Source organism: Ctenocephalides felis, unplaced genomic scaffold, assembly GCF_003426905.1.
Source record: "Ctenocephalides felis isolate EL2017-DRISC unplaced genomic scaffold, ASM342690v1 CF-g0.4_SCAFFOLD_00845, whole genome shotgun sequence".
Taxonomy (NCBI): Eukaryota; Metazoa; Arthropoda; class Insecta; order Siphonaptera; family Pulicidae; genus Ctenocephalides; species Ctenocephalides felis.
The window spans coordinates 91,636,447-91,654,737 of NW_020536999.1; the positions used below are offsets into that span (position 1 = coordinate 91,636,447).

General features: G+C 25.6%; 2 protein-coding genes across 3 annotated transcripts in view; both read right to left on the minus strand.

Annotated features, from left to right (window-relative positions):
• Positions 1–6,819: 6,819 nt before the first annotated feature.
• Positions 6,820–8,788, minus strand: LOC113363020. Its single transcript, XM_026605511.1, has 3 exons — positions 8,671–8,788; positions 7,056–7,224; positions 6,820–6,937 (listed from the first exon to the last, which is right to left on the minus strand). The coding sequence occupies exons 1-3, from the start codon at positions 8,786–8,788 to the stop codon at positions 6,820–6,822; spliced, it is 405 nt and encodes a 134-aa protein (XP_026461296.1).
• Positions 8,789–11,090: 2,302 nt separating this feature from the next.
• The window catches only part of LOC113363318 (palmitoyltransferase ZDHHC3-like), a 55,193-nt gene continuing 47,992 nt past the window's right edge, over positions 11,091–18,291 (minus strand). Inside the window, exons 1-6 of one of the 2 annotated variants that reach the window (XM_026605812.1) lie at positions 15,873–16,050; positions 15,599–15,705; positions 15,451–15,529; positions 15,160–15,381; positions 11,668–11,880; positions 11,091–11,358 (exon numbers count right to left, since the gene is read on the minus strand). In XM_026605812.1, the coding sequence (XP_026461597.1) occupies positions 11,188–11,358; positions 11,668–11,880; positions 15,160–15,381; positions 15,451–15,529; positions 15,599–15,705; positions 15,873–15,953 (873 nt within the window). In that variant the 5' untranslated portion in view covers positions 15,954–16,050 and the 3' untranslated portion in view covers positions 11,091–11,187. Of the gene's footprint in view, positions 11,359–11,667; positions 11,881–15,159; positions 15,382–15,450; positions 15,530–15,598; positions 15,706–15,872; positions 16,051–18,291 lie in introns of those variants that run through there. The other variant, XM_026605813.1, reaches the window with a different exon arrangement.

Below are 18,291 nucleotides of genomic sequence, written 5' to 3' on the forward strand. Positions count from 1 at the left end.
TAAAATAATCTACAACTTTTTCTAAGAACATAAGACCCTACAGCGACTTGATATACTCGTAAATTCAAGTCAAAGATGGAAAATAAAAATATTCTTGCAAGTCGTTTATGTGCATTTATTTATATTATTATATCTCTTGTAACTTCTGAACCATTCGATTAATATGACTGATGTATATGAGAAATTGTTCAAAATTTAATAATCTTGAAGCCTCTCTAATATCATAACACCCTAAAGCAGCTCGGTATATTTTAAAATCACTTTCAAAACACGAATTTATGTCCAAGTGCATTTTCTAGTATATGCCATGTAACTTGTAAACCATTCTATAAATATAAAAGATGTATCTAGTGAATTTATATAAAAACCAGGCGAATTCCGTTTCACCACCAGATGGTTTCATTCCTTATCTATGGTTTCATTTTATGTAACATTTCGTTTGGTGATTAAAAGATGAAGAAAAAATTGCCTGCTGTTGAAATTGAATAAAAATTTGCACAATACACGTGATAGATTTGATTTCCAATTGAAATGTTAGAAAACAAATAACTTTTTTTTTCACTTTTTTTGTACAATTTCACAGTGAACACAATACCGGTTTGTCACATGAAATTAACTGAGCAGAGAACAATGAGTAGCTGTCAAACAAATGAGTAGCAGTCAAACAAAAAATATTAGGTTGAAGTACATGCTAAGTATCAAAGATGACGCTGTATTTGAAAAAAGAAAAAGTGTTTTCCGCTTTTCTGTTGAAAACTTTCTTCAATTTTATTTGCTATAAACCTCACGGAGTCCGAGACCTTTCCAACGAATGCAAAATCGTCGAAATCGGTTCGTACGTTCTGGAGTTATATCGTCAGGAAGGAAAACCCGACTTATTTTTATATAATAGATTAAATAATCTACAGCATTGTCTAATATATGGCCGTACAGCAACTCGGAATACTCTAAAATTTTATTCAAAATGGAATATAAGTGTTCTTTCTTCAGCACTTTGATCGTTAATTGACTTGCAACATTTACTTAATAAATCTCTTGTAACTTTTAAATCATTCGATTAACTCGAATGATATATATGAGAAAAATGTTCAAAATTAAATAGTCTACAAAGTTTTCTAAAAGTATAATGCTCTACAGCAAATCGGTATACTCCAAAAACCTTTTTATTTAATATACGATATGAATTTATCACCTCATTTATCTACTATATTTCTACTATTAACTTTCAAACCACTCGATTAGTATGAATAAAGCATTTAAAAATTCTACTACTAAGTATGGGAAGTTGTTTTAGGTTTTTTTTTATAATAACGCCAGCAAGAATTGATCTCAAGATTTTTTGTACAAATCCGGTTTAAGGTTTTTTTTGAGGTCCTAATTTAATAATTTTGGACCACCTGCAGGTCTATTGTGGTCGGGACAACATCTCAATTATATATATATATATATATATATATATATATATACTAGCTGGCCCGGCAAACGTTTAGAAAATATTTCTAGAAAATTATTAGTTAGATAAAAACTGCTCGAAAATGGTTTACCCACTGCAACGCATCATATGAAATTAAATGATTATTTGAAATTGTATGGCTTACAGGAAGTCGACGAGCTCATTGAAACGTTAAAAACTTAAAAAAATATATGAATTGAACTGCAGCATTATATTTACCTATTTTGGTATAAAATTTAAATAAATGATGTTATGCTGTAATAACCCACTAAACCAGTTACGTAATATTACGTAATTTTAGTGTAAGAAATATGTAATCTACATTACGTAAGAATTACATAAATATTACGTAATTTGCCTGCAAAAATATTACGTAAGAAAAATGAAGATTTTTTTTCATATATCTTGCATACACAACTTAATCTTATGTAAATAATTCTTGTTTGATAAATTTGGAAAATAAAAATTTGTAAGAATCATGAAAATGTAAATGTTCTTGAATTTATTATTTTTGGAATCATTTTTATCATTTTTTTAACAAAAACTCAGAAAATAATTATAAATAAAAAACCCAAACCAAATAAATAATATTTTTTGGAGAAGAAAGGGATGCTAGTAATAAGAAAAAAGTAAAATCATAAAAAATATATATATGTATATATTTCCTGTATTATTTTTATGTGTCTGTTAAGATAGGATTTTAATAAATGATGTTTTGACCCTTTTCAATTTTTTCTTTAAGTTTTTTTTATAAGTTTTGAGTCGATATTTATTTAATGCATTGTGAGTTCCTTTTCAAAGATAATTACTCGCATTAGTCCAAGACCATTCTTCTAAGAATTAATCTATAAAAACATACACATAAATATATAAAAATATACATATATATATATATATATATATATATATATATACTAGTAGAACCTTGCATTAGAGTTAAAAATGCTTGGATGCTGTGATTTGTCTCATCATCAGTGTAAATTAACAAAAACTGTTGTTAATTTTATACTGATGATGGATAAAATTAGTGTCAAAACGTCTAAGTTTTATGTTTATATTATTGTAATTTAAATAAATAAATAAAAAAAAAATATATATATATATATATATATATACAATTATAATTGTAATAAATTATATAAACTTACGTCGTCTCCTCTTTTCCCCAATTGTAAAAAAATGCATTGCTCTCATAAGTCCACAAAAATATTAGTAAAACCTGAAAAAATTATACTTTTATTATTATTAATATATATATATATATATATATATATATATATATATATGCTAAATTTAATAATATTTAACAAAAATTACAATTAAAAAATAAAACAAAAAAAAACAAAAAATAATTTAAAATAAACAAAAACGAATATTTTTATAAACTAATAATAAAATAGAATTTAAAAATAAATAATAAAATGAAATTCAAATATTGAAACATTAAAAATAAATAAAAAACAATCCAAATTTTTTAATATAAACAAAGAATTATTAAACAATAAATAAAATAAATTTAAAACATATTAAAATGTTAAAAGAATCGGTCTATAAAATTTGAATAAACAATAAAATATAATATTTTTAAAATAAAAATAAATAAAAATAAATATTTAATAAGTAATAATAATTTTTAAAATAAACTATAATTTCCAATAAAAGAATGAGCTGAGCCAAAAATCTTGGTATAAAATAATAAATCTAAAATAATTAAAAAAATGTATAAAAAATATTAAAAATGTACTAAGAAATTTTAAAATTAACACAAAAATTATTAAAAAAAACATTAAAAAATTAAATCATAATAAAATTAATAAATAAAACGAAAATATTACAATACTATAAATAAAAATAATATTAATTAAAAATATAAATATAATATAATATACTATAATAAATATTAAATAATTATTTTTAAATAAACGAAAAATAATAAAAATACACTAATAACTTGAAAAATTATCCAAAATTCAGAAAAAGATGAATAATGAAACGAAAAACAATAATAATGATCTAAATATAATTTGATTATAAATTATTATAATTAATTATAATAAACATATTAAAAACACACAACAAAAACGAAATAAAATAATATATAACAAAAATATTAAAAATTGCAGAAAAAGGAAAAAAAAATATACTGTAAATAAATACTGAATAGAATAAAAAAAAAAATATTTACAATTAAAACAATTTTTTATATTAAAAAAATAATAATTAATAAAAAAAATTGTAATAAATATAAACATGTTAAAATATATAAAAAATAATAAAAAACAAGATGCATTTAAACTAATAATAGTTAATATTAAATAATGAAACAAAGAACTCACCTCGATAAAATGTTTATAGATCATATTTTCTCCAACTATTTACAAATTAATTATCAATAAAAATAAATAAACATTTAAATATTAAACAATAATCAAAAATAAAATAATATTATCATCAGAATATTACAACTACAAATTAATTTCTCTCTCCGTGTCGATCGGAGACAAGGACTAAACTAATCCGAAATAGTTGCCGGTCTCGATTTTTATAATCAGGTAACACGGCATTCCATGCAAGGGGGCCCCCCGAAAAAAAATTTATTACACCGAAAAAATATCTCGAAAAATAGAAAAAAAATATAAAGTGATGCTTTAATCCTTTTCGAAGCCCTAACGCCCTAATATCTAAATATGTGGATACATACATACGTAGATTGGTGGATAGGGGAGGTTGGTGCTATTGTGCATACTTATAGAGATAAATTTTAGTTTTAAACATTTATTTTGTATAATAGAAACAGAACTAGTGGTGCATGGCATCGTGCTTTAAGGCAAATTGCCTTTTGAATCATTCAAATCGAATGCTCAATTCTCTCAAAAACTGCAATTTTTTGCACATTTAGCTCCGTATCTCCGAAACGTCTAGACTTGTCTCTGCTAAAAACTAAACACAACTTCTCCCAATCATTACAAATTGAATGTTTTTTGAATGATTCAAATCGGATGCTTCGTTCTCTCAAAAACTCGATTTCTATTTTCTCCACTCTTTGCTCTGTAACTCCAAAACGGCTAGACCGACCTTTACCAAAAACTAATCAGCACGTCTCCCTATCAATAGGAATCGATTGCTTTTCGAATCATTCAAATCGGTTAATCCGTGCCACCAAAAACGTGGACGGAAAATTGTATCCACACATACATACACACACACATCCATTTTTTTCTAATTGTAAGGTATGCCAAAATGTTCAGAAACCTCTGAAACGTAAAGATATAAAATAAATCAAGAAAAAAACACAGATATTATTAAAAATGTTAAAGAAGTGATAGAATTTCATGAAAATATTAAATATTTGTCAAAAATTTAATAAATAACAGTAAAAATTATCACAAAGTAAAAAAAAACATTTGTGAAAATAAAAAAATATTAAAATTCGATAATTAAATAAATAAATAAATAAATAAAGTATTCAAAATATCAAAAATATACAAATTAAATGTATTAATCATTGCACATATTAGAAAATATTAAAATTTGAAAAAAAATATAATAAAAACATACTTTCATCAAAATTTTGAAATTGTTTTAATTTTTTTATTTAAAATATGCTAAATTTCGTTTAAAAACCACTTTTAAAAAAACTTAGGAGCCAATTTCTCTATAAAATAGAAATGTAACATAGCGTAACATAACAACGTTGTTATGGCAACACTTTGTTCTTCATATAAAATGGCACTAAAAACTGTCAAAATGCTAAGTATTTGCTGGACAATTAGACGTTTCACGCATAAAAGCTAACCTGCAAAACGCAAAACCTCAAATAACAATTTTATAAAAAGTGCAAACTTTCTGATGTCTCTTGGATAACACATACGTGAAGTTAGGATCTATGCAAATACATAGCTTTTTAAAGGTTTGTTACTACCAATTCATACAAAGATAGACCCGTAACATAGTATTACTTTAACATTTTTATTTTATCAAAAAATTGGTCTTTAAATTTCTTGATTTTATAAAGTCCCCTAAAAGTTGTAGAAATATTACATTAAGAATCCACCTCAGTTTTCCGTTCCAAAATAAATCTTAAGACTTATCTGTAATATTTTTATATTACTAAGTTATTCTAGTTTCCATATAAAAATAATAAACCTTCTAGATTTTTGTGAACAAATTTAAAAAATATTATATTATGTATCCACCCCAGTGTTCCTTTAGTTTTTAAATAAAATTACTTTAAATTTCAAAACTACTCCATCATAAATCTACCTCAGTGTTCCCTACAAATATACACAAAAAATCTTTAATATAATGTTATAGATACATATTTATATATAATAAATTATCCCAGTTTCGCCCCCGACTCCCCTATAAACATAAAGGAATTTATCTAGGCAATTACATTATAAATTCAACAATAAAAAAAATACAGGAATTATCTGGAAGCCATTCATTTTGTTTTCTTGACTTCTTTAAAAACATTAAATAAAAAAATAACGACGCGCCGTTAAAGCTCGGGTTCCGTACCAATGTTAAAAATTAGGAAAATTATTTTTAGGGTATACCGAGTTGTTGTACAGGTAAATGTTATAAAATAATTTAATTTTATACGAATCTTCCAAATACATCATTCATATTAATCGAATGGTTTAAAAGTTATGAACGATATACTAAAATAATGCACTTATGAACAGTTAAATTAGTATTCTGATATTTCATGTCGATTTTAGAGTATACCGAGTTGCTGTAGAAACTTTTGATGTTAGTAAAAGTTGTAGATTATTTAATTTTGTACAAATTTCTCATATGCATCATTCATATTAATAGAATGGTTTAAAAGTTACAGGAAATTTAGTAAATGAATATGCAATAACTAGTTACAGGTCATTTTAGAACTATAAGACTAATTCAACATTTTGTTTTAAATTTGAGATTTTAGAGTATACCGAGTTGCTCTAGGAACTTTTGGTGTTAGGAAAAGTTGTAGATTATTTAATTTTAAACGAATTTCTCATATGCATCATTCATAATAATCGAATGGTTTAAAAGTTACAAGATAATTAGTAGATGAGTGCACATAGTTACAAGTCATTTTAGAACTATAGGACAAATTCAAAATTCTGTTTGAAATTGAGATTTTAAAGTATACCAAGTTGCTTATAATATTAGATAGTATCGTAGATTATTTAATTTTGTACTAATTTACCGGAAATTTTATGAATTTTAAACATACGGTTTATTAAAAGTTACAAAATATTACCATCTTTAACTGAGTAAAAAAACAAAAAAATCATTTTAGGTTTCATTGTTCATTTATTCTTGATGTATTATTTATATGTAATGAATTATTTATATTATATTATTAATAATAATTAATCAAAGTTAAATCTTCGCCCACCATCAAATCTGTAACCATAGGCTGCAGCATTTTTAGCATCGACCAGGGCCGGATTTCGGTATTTAAAGAAGCTGCCATGGTTGTGAGAGGCCCTATAAAAGTAAATATAAATATCCATATATTTATTTATTTATTTATTTATATATTTATTTCTTTCAATTATTTGTTTATGTTGGAATAATAATAATTTGGTATATTATTATTTTCTACCTTGCAGATCCTCTAGGTTCTCCTTTGGAATAAAAAGCCTCAAAAGTTCCCTTTTCAGGCAAAACAGTTTCTAATTTTTCATCATTTGGATCGTAACATAATACTAGAGCACAATTTATTAACAATAAAATTGCTAAAATGCTTCCAATGGTCTTATAATTCATTATATCTAAAAAAAATCAATTATATAAATAAATAAATAAATAAATAAATATAAGGTTAAGTCACACCATACTTACTTGTTCTCCAAGTCTCACAATACTATTTCTATACTTTCACTACACACATATATATTAATATATTTTTCAAACTATTTTTAAATTTTATACCACTAAATATAATTTTTTTAGTTTAATAATTTTACTTAATTAATTTAAACACTTTGCATTTACATCTGTGCTCTGTCAAAGAAGTGAAAGTTGTTTTGTTCAACAACTAAATTATATATGTATGTATATACTTGTTTAAAATGGGACAGTAAATATTAAATAATATCAGTTGTCCCGTTTAAAACTGGTATGGAAGACTAAAAACTATATTTTATTATAAAAAAATGTGTAATTATGTTTATTTATTTAACAAAAATGCTTAAGAACAACCCAGTAAATTTATATAAATATTCTTATTTGCTCGAAATTGAATAATTTTATCTTGTTTTCATCTAATTGGTTAATTTTATTTTTTTATTTTTTATTTAATTAACAAATAGATAATCCTAGCACTTTAGGTTTTCAATAGTAATCTTTCAACAATTAAATTATTATTGAAAGATTACTAGATTAATAGAAATTCCAAAATTGGTTGATCGACATCAGCACAATAAACGGTGAAACACAACCTCAATCATAAAAGTACAAAAGCCGCCTCAAAGATCACCCAAACATATTTGTCAGAGAAGTCCACCAGAACACTACCAGGGTCAGGTTAAGTTAAAATACATTTTACATTATTCACAAAATCTCTGACAATGGTAAGAAAAAGCCATTTTTTTAATCATACAATTGTTGTTCCTTTTAGTATAAGAATAAAATAAAAATTTTCGAAACGTTAAAACATTCTCACTTGCTCAAACTGATTAATAACTTTCAATTAGAGCAATGATTTTCAAAACAATCCTATATCAACAAAACAAAATCTGGATCCACTATGTCTTTCTCATTATAAACATTTACTAATTGGTTAATTTTATTTTGTTATTTCAAATTTAATGAAAAAATTGATAATCTTAACACTTTGAGTTTTCAATAGAAATCTCTATTCCAAAATTGGTTGATCGACATCAGCACAATAAGCGATGAAATACGAAATCATTTACAAGAGTACAAAAGCCGTCTCGAAGATCACCCTAACTTATTTGCCAAAGGCCATGGTAAAAACAAATTACATTTTACAATAATCACAAAATCACTGACAATGGTCAGAAGAAAAAGCCATTTTTAATCCTACAATCGTTGTTTGTTTTAGGATAAGAGTAAAATAAAAATAATTATATACTGAAGAAAAATGTCTTCAGTATAGTTGGTGGTAAGTCGAGTAAGTTGTGGAGTTTACATCATCAAAACATCTTGAACCCCTGACCCATTTTTCCTTCCAATTCCTCAAACTTTAAACCAACTTTCACCATCAACATGCCCTGATGTCCTAAATTCATCAACATCACCCAATTGCAATCCTTCTTTATCAAAATAATATGCAGCTGATTCCCAAAGCACAAAAGCTGCTTCAAAGATCATCCAAACTCATTTGCCAAAGAACCCCACCAGACTCAAGGTCATGTTAAAAACAAAATACATTTTATATTAATCACAAAATCTCTAAGACAATATAGACATTTTGTCATCTGATAAAATTTCTAATAATTTTAATAAAAATGTCTTCAGATAGTTGGGGATAAGTCGAGTAAGTTCTAGAGTCTATCCTATTCCTATTGCATTGGGGTCTACAACATCAAAACATCTTGACAAACATTTTTTCTTCCCATTTTTCAAACTTCAATTCAACCATGTCCTGATGTCTTTCATTCATCAACATCACCAATTACAATCCTTCCTCGTTACAATAAATACAACATTATTAAACTCCATATATATATTTATATAATCCAATTGCAAAATTTATCTAGCAACTACATTATTTTGTGAGATATTAATTTAAACATTATTATTCTTAATAACCATTTTGTCTTGATACAAATATCAACATTTCAATTTGTTTATTCGCAAAACCATTCATATCATATTATATATAAATATATACACGACAAACATTCATAAAAAAAAATCAGAGAGGTAAATATTATTGGTCGATATAGTTATTAGACATATGCATATATATATATATATATATATATATATATATATATATATAAATGATTTTTGAATTTCAGAACCAAAAGCCACATTTTTTCTCATAATTTAATTTTTCAATTGTTTTACTCAACGTTTCAGGAATAAAGGATGTCTCCTTCTTCAGGAACTATTAATAAAATATATATGTATATAAATACACATCTATACACTTATTTAATTATTATGAGACTCTTGATTAAACATTTTCCAATTGAAACACTCATCGAACTACAAAGCACTCAAAAATCTATGTTTAACATTGTTGAAAAAAACAATTTTTACTCTTCAGAGTTCTGTTTTTGAAAAATAAAAATTTATAATTCATTAACAGATTTTATGCTTTTTTGTTATTAATCATCTGTAATCGTATTTGTTTAAATGTATTTGCCAATTTTTTTAGTTTTATTTTATTTCAATGATGTTGTTCCAAAGAAAAATCTTCAAAATTTCTTTTGAAGTGCATTTTAAAGGAGTTCACAGAAACAATTACAAATATAATAACAGACACAAAAACATTACACAATTCTTACAATATTTACATGATTTTTACAATTTACAATTTTTTATAGATCTTTTCTTAAATTTATTATAATTTGGTCAATTATGTCTGTTTATGATCATGTGTTAATAAAAAATAAATAAAAATTTCCAATTTTAAATTTCATTTTCTTAACAGTTTTTGTTTTTTTTGTTATGTATGTTTATCATTTACTGTAATCTTAACAGTTTATAAGCTTTTGTTAATAAATCTTAATTGCATATAATAAATTTATAAAAAGATTTATAAAAAATTGTAAATTGTAAAAATCATGTAAAAATTGTAAGAATCGTGTAATGTTTTTGTGTCTGTTATTATATTTTTATTATATCATGCATTTGGAATTGGTTTTGTAAACTCCTTTGAAAGATATTTTGAATGTAATTGAAAAAAACTAAAACACATAAAATTTTTAGGAGAAAAGGAAGCTTTTAGTTCAGAAATTTAACAATCATTGTTTGCATATATTCAGAAAATCATATATATATATATATATATATATATATATATACACATATATATAAATATAATATTTATTTGCAGCCAAATTGTTCCTTGATACTGATTTTCAAATTTTCAGACATTTTAATTTTAATTTTCAGTTGTATTTATTTCGAATGTTAAGCCATGTGCTTGACTACAATTTTTTATTTTTTTTTTAATATTTTTATCTTTATTTCAAGGTTTTGTGTTATTATAATGTTCTTATAATAAAATAATTATTAGAAAAAAAGAAAGATCTATTATCATTGTATTTTTATTGGTTTTTGGATCAGTTTATGTGAAACCTCTCAAATTCTTTTATTTATAAGAAAGAACATTTTCTTCGTCCACATTTTGAATCTAGTCATTGAGTGACAAACTACATAAGTTTATTATTTTATTTTATATTTGATTTTGTTTCATTACCTGATTTGGATAAAGTAAGTTATAAAATTTAGTTATTTTTAAATTTTTATTAACTTGCTGATACAAACAATGTCAAAACTGATATAATAATTTATTTATTTAATGATTTTTATTCAATTTAGCTGCAAATAAATTTCAACATCAAACAAAAAAATCTATACATATATATATATATATATATATATATATATATATATATATTACATAAGTACCATAAAATAAAAAAAAACTTACCGCATCTACTTCCATAATACACTTTTCTTCTTACAAATTATGCACATATATATTAAATAAATCGAAATCTCTTACATAATTAGGATACTATTAAATAATTTCTCTAAACTGGATACGAATAAATCTCAGGAAAGACTCTATTCAGTCTGTGTGACTCAGGGCTCGTGAACGGTGAAAACCAATGTAAGGAAAATCTCCCAAAAACATTCTGTATTGATTTCCATCGGGACTTTCTAACCCAACTCGCTTGCTCTTTCTTTAATTGTTCAATACCCTAAAAGGAAAAGATAACATTAATAATATTTATATTATATATTATATTTGTATTAAGTATTTAAAAAAATATGCTTTTAAAAACATCTTGTAGATCAACATATCTATTCAATTAATAAATTTTTTAATCTAAGTTAACTATTAATTGTCATTAGGTTAATCCTAGAGTTGTTCATGACTATAATTGATATTATTTTAGTTATATTATAATATTGTGATGAAAATCATAATTGTATCAACTTATAAATTGTAAATATTGAATTGAAATAAAGTATCTATCTATCTATTAATGTTTAAATTATTTTATTACTGTTTCATCGTTCCAAATGGCTTGCAATTGTGTGATGAGCATGACAGCGGTGAAAATAGCAAATAGTAATGCTTCGATGACTAAAAATAGAAGCAGGGCTACTGTTGCAGGTGGTGAATAGACAGAACATTCTCTCCATTCGGCTCGAACACACGAGGCAAATTGATTGAATGACATCAGTAAAGAGTGTACGGATATTACAGCTATGTAGAACTAAAATTGAAAGATTTGTATGAATACCAATATAAATATAGGTTTATGATTGTATTTTTCTGAACTAAAAGTCTCTTTTTTTAGATAACTTACAACATTTTCAGACAATCTACAACATTTCTGTGCTGATTACAATATTTTCAGGCAGTCTATAACATTTCCAGACAATTTGCAACATTTCCAGACAAAATACAACAATTTCAGACAATCCATAACATTTTCAGAGAATTACAACATTTTTGGACACACGAGAGTGTTTGTAAAATAATTACAACATTTCTAGACTAGTTACAATATTTTTAGACAATCTACAACATTTTCAGACACATTACAAAGTTTGTAAGCCAATATTCAATACTCTCAGACATTTCATTTTTCAATTTCAGACAATTTTCAACACTTTCAGACCATTTACAATATTTCCAGCCAATCTAAAATATGATCAAACCATTTACAACATTTTCAAATAATTTACCACATTTTCAAATAATTTACAACATTTTCAGAGAGTCTTTAACATTTCCAGAGAGTTTACAACATTTTCAGAGAGTTTACAACATATTCAGAGAGTTTTCAACATTTTCAAAGAGTACTCAATATTTTCAGAGAGTATTCAACATTTTCAGACAATTTGCAATATTTCCAGAAAAATTAGAACAATTTCAGACAATCTACAACATTTTCAGACAACTTGTAACATTACTAGACAAATTTCAATAATTTTAGACAATTTCCAATAATTTCAGACAATCTACAACATTTGTAGACAAATTACAATGTTTGTAACACATATTCAATATTTTCATACATTTAATTTTTCAATTTCAGACAATTTTCAACATTTTCAGACAATTTACAATAGTTTCACCAAATCTAAAACGTGTTCAAACCATTTACAACATTTTCAAATAATTTACAACATTTTCAGAGAGTTTGCAACATTTTCAGAGAGTTTACAACATATTCAGAGAGTTTTCAACATTTTCAGAGAGTATTCAACATTTTCAGACAATTTGCAACATTTCTAGAAAAATTAGAACAATTTCAGTCAATCTACAACATTTTCAGACAACTTGCAACATTACTAGACAAATTACAATAATTTTAGACAAATTCCAATAATTTTAGACAATCTACAACATTTTTAGACAAATCACAATGTTTGTAACACATATTCAATTTTTTCATACGTTTAATTTTTCAATTTCAGACAATCTACAATATTTTCAGACAATTTGCAACCTTTTTAAACATTATACAAGCTTTTTAGATCATTTACAACATTTGTAGACATATTACAAAGTTTTTTGAAACAATCCACAACATTTTAAGATAATGTACAATATTTTCAGATGGTCCGCAACATTTTTAGCCTTATCTTCAATATTTTCAGGCAATTTACAACAATTTCAGACAATTTTCAACATAATCAACAAACAGACCCCTTGCGATGTTTCATTCAACAAAAAAACATTCAATAGTTGCAGTCAATACTAGTATTGAAACAGATTATACATTTTCAAAAAAGCATAATTCGATTTTGATGAAACTTGACATACATTGTTACTACACTTTACTGAATATTTGACAAAAATTTAAAGTTGGAACATTCAACAGTTTTTGAGAAATGCTAGGTTGATGGGTGGCTGACTCCGCTGTCAATTTCAGTCAATAGAATTGAAACAGATTGTAAGTTTTCAAAAATGCATAATTCGATTTTGATGAAACTTGACATACATTGTAACTACACTTTACTAAATATTTGTCAGAAATTTAAAGTTGAAACATTCAATAGTTTCTAAGATATGCGAGGCTGGCTTCGGCCTCAATACTAACATTTCAAGTTTAAATCATTTCTAAATATGCAGTGGACCCCCAAAATTTGTTTACCCGTTTACTGTGAACCCCTTGAAGGTTGCCATGAACCCCTAGGGATCCATGTGGACTACTTTGGGAACCACTGATCTACAATATTTTCAGACTATCTAAAACATGTCCAGACCATTTAAAACAATTAGATATAATTTACAAAATTTTCAAAAACTTTACAACCTTTTCAGACAATTCACAACATTTTCAGACAGTCTACAACTTTTTCAGACATTCCATAACATTTTCAAACTGTATACAGCATTTTCAAACAGTCAATAACATTTTCTGACAATTTACAACAGTTTCATACACATTACAACGTTTGTAAGATAGTCGACAACATTTTCAGACAGTCTACAATATTTTCAGACAGTCTACAATATTTTCAGACATATTACAATGCTTGTAAGACAATATTCACTATATTCAGACATTTCATTGTTCAATTTCAGACAATCTACAACATTTTCAGAGAGTCTACAACATTTTCAGACAATTTACAACATTTCCAGAACAATTGGAACAATTTCAGAGAGTGTACAACATTTTCAGCCATACCTAAAACATGTTCAGATCATTTACAACAGTTAGATATAATTTACAACCTTTTCATACAATTTACAACATTTTCAGACAGTCTACAATATTTTCAGACAATCCACAACATTTTCAGACAATTCACAACATTTTCAGACAGTCTACAATATTTTCAGACAATCCACAACATTTTCAGACAATTCACAACATTTTCAGACAGTCTACAATATTTTCAGACAGTCTACAAAATTTTCAGACAGTCTACAATATTTTCAGACAGTCTACAACATTTTTAGATTTATTACAATGTTTGTAAGTCAATATTCACTATATTCAGACATTTCATTGTTCAATTTCAGACAATCTACAACATTTTCAGACAGTCCATAACATTTTCAGACTGTATGTAGCATTTTCAAGCAGTCTAACATTTTCTGACAATTTACAACAGTTTCATACACTGTTATTTCATGCAATGTTTGTAAGATAGTCGACAACATTTTCAAAAAATTTACAACATTTTCAGGCAGTCTACAATAATTTCAGACAGTCTACAACATTTTCAGACAGTCTACAGCGTTTTTAAACAGTCTACAATATTTTCAGATAATCTACATCATTTTTATTAGATTTACAACATTTAGAGATAAATTTCAATATTCCCAAATAATTTAAAACATTTTCAGACAATCTAGAACATTCTCAACAACAAAGTGTATAAATGAATATAAAAATATTTGTTTTAGTATAAGCGATCCTGAAGAAAAAGACATCCCATAACTCTCAAACCTCATTTATGAAAAATAAATAAAAAGGAGACTTTTAGTTCAGTAAAATAAAATCATAAAACATATAAGTCCATTATCTTACAGTGAAAAGTACAAAATATTTCTGATTGTCCTCTCCAACGCAATTATTGACCCAGGGACAATGGTGATCCATTTTCCTGACACATCGCTGGCACACAGAACAATGATGCGCTCGTTCTGGTTTAATACTACAACATTTGGGGCACTTGAATACCACTTGGCCTTCACGAAAGCCCATTCGTGCTATCTGTTCTTTGGTCGCATTGCCTTTGGGCACAGCCCCCTGAGGGAAAAGAAATATAAAAACAATAAATAGGATAAAGGATACTTGATTTATTCGAATTTTACTTACAGGGTCTGTGAACATTGTTCGCAAGTGTGAAGCGAATGCAAGGAATGCACATATGTTAAAAAATATCATATTTGGATACCTGGAGGAAAAGACTACTTATTAACCTAACCTATATTTACATACAATTGAAAATATGATATATATTTACCTATATAGCTCGTTTGGATTCGGAATTAACATAACAAACATAACAACAAACTCTGCATACAAAATTAATAGCCATGTTAATATTGCGCAAATTATTCCACAGATATCCTGAAAATATAAAACAGTATGTAAATAATTGTATAAACTTATAATTAAGACTCCAATGTCTTAGATGTACGATAACAAAAGCATCGACAAATATTTACATGTAAGTAGTACAAAGTCTTATGCACATCACATATAATATATATGTTTAATTAATAAATAATATACACCTTAATGCACCAAGCAGCCCCCCCACAGCATTTATTATCCAAATCGACATTTTTCCTAAAAACATTATACTCCAAATCCATGTTTATGTTGAATCAATATTTATTCTATATATATACTAAAGTGTTTTAACATGATTATAAGACTTTTGCGCATTTATTTGGTATAAAACAGATTGTCATATTGTTTTAAACATTTATTAAACACTTTTATATTAACTTTTTCTCAATTAACACCATTTTTAAACAAAAAGTGACAGCTTACGAATCATGGAGCAAAAGTCAAACGAAGAGAAATCAGAACAGAGCGCGAAATTTGAATTTTAGAATTTTGAAAATAAATATTAAATGAAATTTAACTTGAATCATTGAAATAAATGTGTATTTGCTTTAATTCTAATCAGTTTTAATAATAAATACACGTTTGTACGTGTATTCTTTTATATTACAACTTTAAGTTGACAGTTCAAAGTCACATGATCGATTTTGTACAAAATGGCGGCAAATTCAAAATTGAATAAAAACTATACATATATATTTTATTTCTACGACCAATACTATTTATTATTACTAAATTTTGTAATAATACATTGAAACTAAAATTACCTTGATAATATTTACTCTCTAACCACTGAGTCAAAATAGTTCATACTTTGCAAACGGCGGTTATTTCAAAATTAAAAACAACCACATACATTTAATTTTGCTTTTACAGCAAGTATTACTGATTATTACTAAATGTACAATAATTATTAGAACTTAAAATAATCTTATTTAATTATATACAAATTTATATTGGTTTGAAATTTTAGTCAAAAATGGTTCGAATCTTGTATAACTTTGGTGTATTATGTTGTGTGCAAGATGGCCAACCTGTATTTATATATAAAATTTATAACTATATTCATATTCATATAAATGTGGGTATAAAAATATATATTTAAAATTATTTATATTAAAAACTTAAATATATATATTTTTATAATAAAATACCATCACTTACAAAAATAAGTCTAGTATATATCTTCAAATGACTATCATTTAAATTATTACAATCAATTTATTGATAACTATTTACTAGACTAACTAGTTTATTTATTTAATTTATTATAATTTCACATTTTTTATACAGGAGTATAATTATATAAGGGTGTCAACACAAAAAATTAATTTTTACAAAATTCAATAAAACAACAAAATTGCATATTGTTTTACAAACTATAATAATATTATTATTAATACTATAATATTTTGTTTTTAAGTTCATGCATAATAATATATGATTCCTATTATTTAATATTTAAATTATTGTTTTATAATAGATTAAAACAAATAAATTAATATTAACATATATCACAAAAACGATAATAACGGCAACAATAATAATAGTCATAAATAATGATAATGATATCAATAATATTAAATGATAATAATAATAATTAATAAAAATAATAACAATGATAATATAACAATAATAATAATAAATAATAATGATAATAAATAAAAACAAAAACAATTATAATAAAAATAATAACTGCAATAACAATAAAAATGTTTGTAATATAAGTATATCTTTATTAATTTTTTGAATATAAATGAAATTCCTAAATTATAGGAAAACACTAATAAAATACACATGAAACAAATTAAATGTCATAAAACTATACTATTACTATCCTCCACTATTCTTTAACAACGTCTCTCCACACAAAATACCAACACCAAAACCTTCCACCGAACTGTTCCCAACAGCTGCCGAAGTACAACTGCGGCGGACAAAAATCCACTGCGCCTATTTCCGTGGAGGGGGTGCCCTGGCGGAGTCTCCGATTCCAAAACACACCCCTTTGGCAAAAATTAGGCGTGTCTCAATGTTGCGATTGGTCGAAAGACGATTCTTTCCTTGTCTTTTGGGCCTCCTTCTAGTAAAAGAACATCTGTGGTGGAGGTGCAGACAATTGTGGAGGTTCGGTGGCGGTTTAATGACTGTTGGTGTAGATTGCAGAATCCAGAACACCAATAAAATCAATTATTCTTATCCTGAGAAGTTTTACTTTGATCTATACAACAATGTCCATAATTGTTATTCATATTTGATCTTGTTCTGAGAAGTTACACTTTCTTCTAAATAACAATGTCAATTATCCTAAACCTTGTCCTTAGAAGTTTTGCTTCGTTCTAAGCAACAATGGCAAGTTCCGGAAACTTTATCTTGATCACTTTCATTTGCCCTTCTTTTTTTATTCTTGTCCTAAGAAGTTTGGCTCCATTTGTCCATTATCATCATCGAGAAGGTTCACTTCATTCTCAACAACACTGTCGGTTGTTCTTATAATTGTCCTTAGAAGTTTCACTTCGTTCCAGGTCACCAATAACTTAGATCATGAAAATGAATAGTGTCACCACTGATCTGGGCCAGTGT

Excerpts from the sequence above, each read along its gene's own strand:
- LOC113363020 (XM_026605511.1), bottom strand. The coding sequence starts at position 8,788 with ATGATCTTTGAAGCAGCTTTTGTGCTTTGGGAATCAGCTGCATATTAT. Across the intron at positions 7,225-8,670 it reads AGGGCATGTTGATGGTGAAA|ATATAATGAATTATAAGACC; the intron begins GTTGGTTTAAAG and ends GATTTTTTTTAG. Across the intron at positions 6,938-7,055 it reads GAACCTAGAGGATCTGCAAG|GGCCTCTCACAACCATGGCA; the intron begins GTAGAAAATAAT and ends TTACTTTTATAG.